General features: G+C 40.0%; 2 protein-coding genes and 1 long non-coding RNA gene across 3 annotated transcripts; 2 read left to right on the top strand and 1 right to left on the bottom strand.

The window, feature by feature from the left end:
* Positions 1 to 711: 711 nt before the first annotated feature.
* On the bottom strand, positions 712 to 3,285 carry LOC135338171 (NACHT, LRR and PYD domains-containing protein 5-like). Its single transcript, XM_064534229.1, has one exon. It carries the CDS (start codon positions 3,131 to 3,133, stop codon positions 782 to 784), a length of 2,352 nt encoding a protein of 783 aa, XP_064390299.1. The 5' UTR covers positions 3,134 to 3,285; the 3' UTR covers positions 712 to 781.
* Positions 3,286 to 4,072: 787 nt separating this feature from the next.
* LOC135339255 (uncharacterized) lies at positions 4,073 to 6,257 on the top strand. Its single transcript, XM_064535340.1, has 4 exons — positions 4,073 to 4,217; positions 4,899 to 5,023; positions 5,180 to 5,334; positions 5,894 to 6,257. The coding sequence occupies exons 1-3, from the start codon at positions 4,199 to 4,201 to the stop codon at positions 5,261 to 5,263; spliced, it is 228 nt and encodes a 75-aa protein (XP_064391410.1). The 5' UTR covers positions 4,073 to 4,198; the 3' UTR covers positions 5,264 to 5,334; positions 5,894 to 6,257.
* A 1,259-nt stretch (positions 6,258 to 7,516) lies between these two features.
* Positions 7,517 to 10,393, top strand: LOC135339256 (uncharacterized). The gene is made up of 2 exons (XR_010395966.1): positions 7,517 to 7,704; positions 10,206 to 10,393. It is a non-coding gene; the product is annotated as an uncharacterized LOC135339256 (long non-coding RNA).
* Positions 10,394 to 10,596: the final 203 nt, after the last annotated feature.

The raw sequence follows: 10,596 nt of genomic DNA, 5'->3' as shown, positions 1-10,596 counted from the left end.
TCTCCCCACACAGGACCTCCTTCAGCTGCAGTACGAGGGCCTAGCAATCATGAAGATGTTTGAAAGGGCCAAAGTAAACGTTAATCTGCTCATCTTCCTCATGAACAAAAATCGACAGAGCGTTGAATTGGATTTCCACTACATTCATTGACAGTTTTATACGTACAGTGCATGTGCTCTCTGTGACACTGTAGGGAGCATTGAATTTAAACCATCATTATTACTGTGCTATATTGACCAATTCCAACTGATTTGTTTTTAGGTAATTGTTATGTAATGTGCCGACATACTTCTAGTCTTCTGTGCACTAACTGTTTTGTAAATTGTCCTAGTAATAATATAATTGTTGTCAAAAGTAAATCATGTCGAGATTAGCCTCGATCCCGGCCCAGGCCACACTTCTCTTGAAAGCCTGTGAAAGAGGCTAGCTAGGTGGAGATTATAGCATTATTACAATAGTGTATTCAGTTACATACATACAGCTAGTGCATGACATGCTCTCCGTGTCAGTAGGAAGCATTGAATTCACTCGTCACCATCTGTACATGTGCTATAATTATATTGACCAATGATAGAGATTAGATGCATAACACAACAAATTAATTAACATTAATTAATTAATTAATAACAACAATAGTCATAATATAATTATAACTAAACATAATTATAATTTACTAAACATCATTAATTATAAACAACATTAATCTCTCTTATCTCTAATACACAACAATCTCGGGTAGTCCATTTCTCATTAATTATAAATCAATCAATTAATTATAAATTAATAATCACAATCAATTAATGGATACACATTAATCTTGGGTAGTCCATTTCTCTTTCTCTCTTTGTTAGTGTCCCTGAATACTGTCTCGATACAGGATCTTAGGTGGATGGGTATCAACAATAGTGTCAGTTCAGAGCAGTGGGTGGTTAGATGTCTGGCAAGCGTCTTCATTCCATCTTCTGTTATTGAGGCATTATCCCAAATGTGCAGTGATTCAATCTTGTTGATCAGTCCAGTTGATAGCTCCTCGATACTCTGATCAGTCAGTTCACAGTTATACAAGTCCAATCTTCTCAGAGTCTTATTGACTGCAAGTCCAGCAGCAATGTGACGACAGCTAGTTACTGTGTTATCAGACAAATTAAGACATTCGAGGGAATTGTTTGTATTCAGAAGTTGATAGAGGGCAGCTCCATTGTCGTCTGATATTGTTAGTGAGCAATTTCCCAGGTCCAGGCTCTTTAATGATGCGTCAGTTGACAAGGCCTCACAGATATTCTTCAGCTCAGTGTTACCAACAACATTGCTTGATAAATTAAGGCTTTCAAGAGTATTATTTGTGTTCAGTAGTCGAGGGATTGCTCCGTGATCGTCGAGAGATAGTGAGCAGAGGGAGAGATTGAGACTTTTTAATGATGTGTTAGTTGACAAGGCCTCACAGAGTGTGCTGAGTTCACTGTTACCAATGGCATTACAAGACAAATCCAATTTAGATATTGAATTAGTGTTCTCGATAATCTCAGCGATGTGTATCCCTGCTGTAGGAATATCATTATTAGAGTTGGGACACTTGGAGAGTCCTCGGGCCAGAAATTTGCAGCCTTGGTCACCAATAGAGCAACTGTGGAGGCTAAGTGTGAATCCATTACTGGTGTTGAAACAAACTGATGCGAAATATCCAACAGAGAGGCAGTCAATAGGATTCATTGTAGTGCGATTAAGATGTAGATTGTGATTAAGAAGATTAGCCACAAACACACACAGTCGCGAGTCTTCAGCTTCGTACAAACAATTGATAAGGGACAACAAAAGGGGCTTCGGCTCACCATGCCCTTTCTCTTTCTCATTTTTGACAACCTTTCTGACCAGATCAAAAACAGTGGCTGGAACTGGACACAAGAATCGAGGTAGCAAACTGAGGATTGGTCTACTAGTACTCAGTTTGGTGATACCAGCATAAAACTGGAAGACTGCACTGAATCGAGGACTACCAAACAGCTCCTGGAATACAGAAATTTGTTGCTTGGGAGACATGAGAGAGATGTGGATTGCTGCTAGTAGCTCTTGAATAGACAGGTGGAGAAAGCAGTAGTAAACCAGATGACCATCGCTAATGATACTGGGAACAGTTTGTAATAGTCCAACGTTTGAAATTTCCTTCGTAATGCGAAGAACGGCCAAATCATTGTCAGTAAATGTTGCTTTGTTTTTTTCGATCCCATGATATGCAAGTTGACACATTTGTACGGTCTGTGTTCTGATTTCCGAGGGCAGTGAGTCTGGGGATGTGATGTCTCCCACTGGAGTGGTCTTCCCCAACCTATCCTGGAGGTATCTCTTGAGAGAGCTCTGGACAACTGATATGAATATCCCGTGGTTGGATGTTGGGAGTGAGTGGTTATCAGACAAGAAGCAATTAACGACAATGGAAGCATTGAGGGGGAGGTAGCAGCTACCTTCTACCGGGTTCTCTCGAATTCTCTCCAGTAGAGTCTGCACAGCTTGTGAGTCACCTTCCAGACACTCGGTAAAATACTGTTCTAATTCATGAGGAGTGAACCCCAACACCTCCACTCTGGACGATACAAGTGGGTGGAGCTCAGCCGAAGATGATGGTCGAGATGTTATAATCATGGTGGATTTGTGTAGCGGACGTTCTTGTGACGTGCCTGGTCGAATTAGTTTGTTGATGATTGAGTCTCTAGGGAGGTCAGAAGGAAGTTCGTCCCATCCGTCTAGCACCCACAGTACACCTTTGCCATACAGTGACATAATTGCAGTCTCTGTTTCATTAGCCATCGCTTTGTTTGTGCAGGGAAGTAAGTCAGAAATTGTAATGGCTTCTCTAACGAGGGGATCTCTCAGTCTGATAAGGATTGCAATATCGAACTCTTGGAAAAGTTTCCTCTTTGCCCACTCCTGACAGATGTGTAGAGCAAGGGTGCTCTTGCCAGAGCCGGGAGCTCCTTCAATCAAAACAAAGTTTCGTCTATCCCCAATCTCAGAGAAAATATTCATCAAGTTAACAGGAGTCTTTAAAAGTAAAATATCGTCAATTTTTCCTGTGATTGATAATCTAAAAAATTCATCGTCGATTCTTCCTCTCTGTATTTTTTCCTTCTGAATCATGGCCAGTTTGAAAATTGTTTTTATTGGGACGTGAGGCCATTGTGTGGCTGATGTGGAGTCTGGTTCTCTGTAGAAACTTTGTAGGTAGTCCCTGTACAAGGACAGCTTGTGGTTCAGCAGGACCCTCTCTCGGGAGGGGGGACACGAGGTGGTGGAGTCTGGGGAAACAAAACAATAGGTGAGTACCATTCCTGGTGATAGTTAATAGAGAATTGTATGTGTAACAATAGCAATTAAGTTGAAGAGTGCCTTATTTGGTTGCAATCACTCCCACAACGTATGGTATCACAATGACCACACTAACCACACTCTCACATGACAGACTCACATTTGTCAGACAAGTACTTGCACACTCGAACAGCAACGTCTTCTTTGAGCAGGGAGAGTATGATGAGTAGCAGAGCTTGGAAGGTGGCGTCCAGTCCGTTGGTCAGAATCCAGAATTTCAAAGCTAGCAACATTCCTGCCAGAGTGCCATCTACATATGCTCTAGTCCTCACGTCAGTTTGCTCTCCAGGTGAGAGCTCCAATTTTTCAAGATAGCCTTTGTGAACATTGTCGAAACATGCTGCTAACTCGGGTAGATCTGGTTCCTTTATTGCTGTATTGAGCTGCTCATCAGTCAGTTTCATTTCTGTCTTCAGATCGTCAATTGTGAGCTCTGAAAATAGATAGCAAGCACACAAGGTTAGCAATCACCAATGAGGGTGTTATGCTTTAGCAATCATTGGTTTTATCCTTCATAGGAAACATGATAGTCTTTATACCTTGGTTCTGCTCTTTAGTGGCCATTCCAGCAAATAAATCTGTGCCTTGCAGCTAGCTCTAGATCTCTCTTAGGTGTGTTGTTGTTTTTGGCATGACTTGCAAAAAAAGTGGGTGTATCTCAGATATCTAAGAATGAGATACACCCACTTTTTGCATTTAATACCACACCCACCAAAGACATTTGATTTTCACAAGATGAAACCTGGCTCCATTGCTAAAGCATTCTCCGGTTGTGAGTCAATTGATCAGCCATAGATTATTGTCTGGTTCATCAATAATATTGTCTCCCTGTCAGTAATGAACCTGACGTATTCAAGTAAGAAATGTGATTGCCGTAAGACCTTTAATTAAAGTGACACTTTTTAAGCCAGAGGTCGCTTCTTTTGGAGGTTAAACATTATGTTAAAAACCTGATGTCGCATCTGATTATAGGTAGCTCTACTCAGTCTATACTTGCCTCAATTTCTAGAACATGTTTTCCAAAAACGATGCAGGGTGTGGCTATATTTACCTCATTTAGGACGCGACATTAAAACATAATTGTCAACGTAGCTGTCGTAGAAATTAGCAAATTACCTAAGTTCGAGAGTGTCGGATGGCTGCTGCTAGGCAGCACAGCTTTTGTTGCACTTTTATGACTAATAAATTTAAATTAGTGCAAGCTAGGCTAACTCATAAGCTGGTTGGGTTGTCTGAGGAGCCGATTTCCCTCCCCAAGATATTTACTAGTCTCATTGAGATCGGGGAGAGTAAGTCACTATCACTTGTGCACTTTTGTGAACCTGTCTGTCTAATGTGATCACCCTGTAGCCAGGTTAATGGCCCAGTCTCCATAGGGTTGGTTTCATGCAACCTGTGTTAGCATGTCACCTCTTTATTACAGCCACTGTTGGTCTGCCCTAGTGTGACCTCTCAGACTTAGCCTTGTGTGTACATGTACATGCATGCTGCCTGTGCACCTGATGTGCTGGTAATGTGTATAATCTCTTCTTCTCAGAGAACCGGACATTTGGATCTGCCGATCACAACTCCAAATCACACACAATATCCAAACTGACCATTGAAAGCAGGGTTAGAGATGAGGAACTCAGTGATGGCACTACTATCAGGGTGTCCTCTCTGGTGAGTGGGGTTGGGCAAGTGTGTGCCTACAGCTGTGAACATACACTAGGTCGACTATTTTGCTTTAATTTGATCTACACGTACAGACTATGTATGTGTAAATGTACATATAAGTTATTGTTATTATGATGATTTTACCTCCTTCTCTGTGTTCAGAGCCTGGTTGACCTGGCTGGGTCAGAGCGTGTAAGTGCAACAGGTGCCACGGGTGAGCAGTTTTGGGACAAGCTGATACAGTAGCCAATCAAGTAAAACATCCCGTTGCTTTTTTGATGAAGATCATATCAAATTAAGTTATCAGAGTGAACCGTGTGAGTTACTATAGTTACATTGTACAGTATGCACTGCATGGAAATGTGCAGTCCTTATATTAATCCCACGCTGAATGTACTGCTTTGTATAATTATACTCTCTCTTTCATAAAATGGTGTCAGTACATGTACGTACGTCATGTGATTACAGTTGCTTAAGTTTCTTACCAGTTTTGAGAGGCCGCTAATAGCAAGAGTCCATAATAAAAGAGAGGGAGTATCCAACGTAGCATTACCTTGCGTCAAATGTATTCGGAAAGTGACGTAACTTCCTGCTTTTTAACCAAACAATCCGAGTACCCGAAGCCGCTACTTACCTCGAGGCAGAAACATTTTATGCCACAAGTTGTTCAGACAGGGTGTAACGTTACACTCCGAATACATCTGATGCAAGGTAACGATATACACTCGATACTCTCTCTCTTTTATTATGGACTGAATTTTGTATGTATGAAGATGTTTAGATTAATGGATCACGATTGGTTGTTATGGTAAGGTAATCTACTTTGCATGACTGAACACCCTTGTATCAGCTATAATTACAAGCACTGCAATATAGGACAACCAACCTGTATGTCGTTTCTGAAGTACTACTCTTTCAGTGTTTACATTGGAGCATTTTTCCCATACCTCGATTTACAAGCTGACCATTGAAAGCAGGGTTAGAGATGAGGAACACAGTGGTGGCACTATCAGGGTGTCCTCTCTGGTGAGTGGGTTGGGCAAGTGTGTGCCTACAGCTGTTAATAAATACTTGACTGATCGACGTCTGCACTGCTCCCAGGGTACATGCATCTATTTTAATATACAGGTTGGTTGTTCTGTTGAAGCTTTATGACCACTTTGAGCAGCTATAATTATAAGCACTGCAATAATTATGTCCCTGGTAATCTGCTCTTTCAGTGTCTATATACTAATTATTATTGGAGCTATTTTCTCTTCTGTCACTTGCAGTTGCACCTCGAGGGGAAGCTCAGAGTTCTGGAGAATTGGACCAACAGCTGTGATAAGTCAGCGCTACCAAAGGTGAGCTCAATCACTTTAAGAATGTCTTTGAGCCGTATTGATTGCCAGAGTTGAGAGAACTGAGATCTCGATCACTATAGGGAAAAGTAAAATTGTTTCCTTTATAGTTTTGATCTAGTTGGTAGAAGAAAATTATTTTCAGAATACCTAACACCTTATAGGGTTTGATAGTGAGCCTCCCATTTCTAATTAAGATCTGATTGCACAAAATGTTCTTATCAGAAAGTACCTGCATTTCATGTGACTCATCAATAGCAACTGAATGCCATGGCCTACCATTGATGCTCACAACAAAAGCCCCTTGCTGGTACATTGCTATGATGGTGGTGTGCATTTCAAGCAAATCAGCAATATGGGCGTGAGATTATTCTCTCTGATACGTTTGATGGTCAAACGCTGTGAAAATAGATGCCATTTTCTTTATGCATGATCCAGCCAGTGTGTATGTGGAGGGTTGGGCAGGTTGTCTAGAGAAGCAGACGTTCATTTGTATACTTTTAGATTCGTTAAAATGTTGTACACCAAGTGGTGTGTGGTGTTTTATTGGTGAGCATTTTTAGTTAGTTATGTGGTACGAATAAAATAGTGCATGTATTTTGTGCTTGTGCACAGTTCAATTCCAGTGCTTTACAATTCTCATTCTCCTCACAGCAGCTGTCCAGACGAAGGACCATGTGTCCGAGTCTTCTTTCACGTGACACTACGTCCCACCAGTCCTGATCTGAGGCCCCTCCCCCCACAACCTCCTCTCTCACTTTAGCCCCACTCAAATCTTCGACCATGTCCGTATTTGTTGCTCTAAGATCATGTGACAAGTCCTAAGTACACCAGGTTTATGAAGTTCCTGCATGATCAGGAGGTGAGAGGGAATGTTTAGCTGTTGCTTCATTTAGCTATTTGTGTACATGTATGTGTTTAGTTTCTTGTCATAAACACTGTTTGTACATGTACGTGTTCTATGCAAAAGTGCTTAGTGATTCTGTCGCCTTTGTAAAACTTAATTATTGTAGTCTGTGAGTAGACTAATAGTGGCTGTATTATAGAGGATGACCTGCGTGACCACAATAGACTGCACGGTTTCACTGCATTACTAGTGTTTATGCTTCCATATACTTCCCCTTTATTATGCAGCCCCATGTTGACTACCTCCCTGGTCAAGTATTTGAGGGCGGTGGCTGACACCTGTCACGCATCAGTGCTGGAGACAACGTTCCCAGGGCAACTGTTTGCCTCCCTCGTTCAATTGCTCCTCATACGAGAGCCCAGCACACAGCTGGATGTGGCCTTACTCTGGCATCGTCTCGTAGATCACCATGCCAACAAAGACAAGATTCCTCTCAACACGTGCGTGGATGTGTGTGTGTGCACCTTGCTATGTTCTGTGTGCATTTGAGGTGTACTAGATTTTATTTGTCAGTTACACAGGTCCATATGAGCTTTTGTCTTAGCTTTCACTATGTGTACAATCATGTGCAGTGCTTACAGCTACATGTACAGTTCATTTAGTCTAGAGAGTAGATTACCACAAATGTGTGAGTAGTTGTACTTAAATGTAAATATATTTTGATTGGAGCATTTCTAAGAAATGGTGTTGATACCCGTGTGTAGATGAATGACTGAACTACAACATATCCAAAAATGTTTCCATGGAAACATAAGGTGGTGGGTTTGTGGTGATTAATAGAACAACAGCAAATTGTTATAGTGGGTAATGGTTAGAGTAATAAAACAGTAATCTTGTACAGCTAAGGTCCTAGACTTCATCACATAATTGTTCAATGGTTTAAGTATCCTGGCCATCCCTTTATGGGTGTTACAAATGTTCACAGTGTTTATAATTCATGATTTACTGGTTTTCAGGTACACTTTTGGTTAGAGTAATAACTTTTGAAAAATTAATAGCTTAGCTTTCAAATTTCTATAGTAAGTTTACAGATAAATGGGCTACATTTTGATACCAAGAACATTCTATATGCTTATTCCATTGCTGAGATAACACTGAAAAGCTACATAATTTACTATTTTCTACTGTTTTGATGACATCAGCAGCTACAAACCACAAACCAATGATGCTTTAATCAACCACAAACGTAATTAAAAGTGGGCGTACAGTTATTGTACGCCCACTTACGTGGTTAATTTGAGTGTCATCGATTTGTGGTTAGCAGCTTGTGATGTCATCAAAACAATAGAGAATATGTAGTTTTTCAGTGATATCTCAACAATGAAATAAGCATAAAGGATGTTCTTGGTATCAAAATGTAGCCCATTTATTTGTAAACTTACCAGAGAACTTTTAAAGCTAAGCTATAAAATTTTCAGAAGATATTACTCTAACCAAAAGTGTACCTAAAAACCGGTAAATCATGAATTATAGACACTGTGAGCATATGTAAGACCCATAAAGGGATGGTCAGGATACCTAAACCATTAAACTATTGTGTGATAAAAGTCTAAGACCTTAGCTGTTTAAAGTTAGTGTTTTATTACTCTAACCGATTACCCACTATAACAATTTGCTGTTGTTCTATTAATCACCACAAACCCACCATCTTATGTTTCCATGGAAAAATTTTTGGATATGTTGTAGTTCAGTCATTCATCTACACACGGGTATCAACACCATTTCTTAGAAATGCTCCAATCAAAATATATTTACATTTAAGTACAACTACTCACACATTTGTGGTAATCTACTCTCTAGACTAAATGAACTGTACGTGTATTTATACCCTCCCCTAACCAAAAGTGTACCTAAAAACCAGTAAATCATGAATTATAGCCACTGTGAACATATGTAAAGGGATGGTCAGGATACCTAAACCATTGAACAATTATATGATGAAGTCTAGGACCTTAGCTGTACAAGATTACTGTTTTATTACTCTAACCGATCTATCGATATATATAGGACAACGCAGTTTAATTAAACTTTCGTATTAAGCTTTGTTGTTTAGCCCTTACAACGAGTATTGTCGGTGGAGGACAACTTCTCAATCTGCTCTCTATACGAGATAGTTGATGGGCCCGAATATTGATGCTGCTCTATAATAGCACAACAAGAACTCATTTGCATTATTATAGTCTAGCAAACTAAATTGTGCGTAAAAACGACTATAATGAGAAGTTCATTAGGAAGAGTATGCAACTCCCACTAACCGTAGTAAGCATTCTGTCTAACCTACATCACAACCACATAGCTGTTGTATAAACTGTTAAAATTAATCTGCGATGAATGGATGAATAAACATGAATGGATGAATAACCGTTAGTGATGATTAGATTAGTTAGATAGCTTTGAGTAGCTAGTTTTAGATAGCTAGTGCAACTGAATAATTGCACACTGTTCTATTAAACTTAGCTAGCTCGCATGCAGCTGCATGCGCTTGTTTTTTTTTGGGAGAGGGGGAGAGGGGGGGTGGAACAACCTTACTTTGTTCATGCTATGAATGGATGAATAAACGTTAGTGATGTCTTATTTCGCCCCTAAGTTTCATTGCAATGCTGTGAATAACTCCACCTCCTGTCAACAGGCTAGTGAATGCTATCAGTGGAGGGGGGGGGGGGGGGTGGAACAACCTTACTTAGTTCATGCTATGAATGGATGAATAAACGTTAGTGATGTCTTATTTCGCCCCATAATAACATTGCAATGCTGTGAATAACCCCACCTCCTGTCAACAGACTAGTGAATGCTATCAGTGGAGAGGGGGGTGGAACAACCTTACTTTGTTCATGCTATGACTGATGTTATGTACCTAATCTATACGCACTTTAATTATTCTTATACTTGGTTATAATTCTACTGGCTTTATGTGACATATTTTTGTACTTCACGCATGCAGGTGATGCTTAGAAGTCAAAGGCAGTATCTTACAATTGCAGTGAACCGAGTGCAGACTTGCTATGGTTAACTAACTATGTTTAAAAAAACCTTTCACTTTTATATCCTCATCGTTTGTTTAATACAATTTTAATACTGTATTGATGTATTGTTGTTTGTAATGTTTGAAATTGATTTAGCACAATACAATCAGCACACTGTTTCAGCACATTAGAATTCAGCACATGTGCTGGTTTAGCATATCAGGTTGTTTAGCACAGTCATGTGCAAACGTGCTAAAACTGGAGACATTCGTTTAGCACGGTTTTCTGTGCTAAATCAGCACATTTTTTTTCTCTGTGTAACTAGTTTTAGATAGCTAGTGCAACTATTCAGTTGTACCTTGTTCTATT

Source organism: Halichondria panicea, chromosome 7 (genome assembly GCF_963675165.1).
Source record: "Halichondria panicea chromosome 7, odHalPani1.1, whole genome shotgun sequence".
Classification (NCBI taxonomy): Eukaryota; Metazoa; Porifera; class Demospongiae; order Suberitida; family Halichondriidae; genus Halichondria; species Halichondria panicea.
The sequence above is the reverse complement of the archived record's forward strand: the minus strand, read 5'-3'. Positions and strand labels throughout refer to the sequence as shown.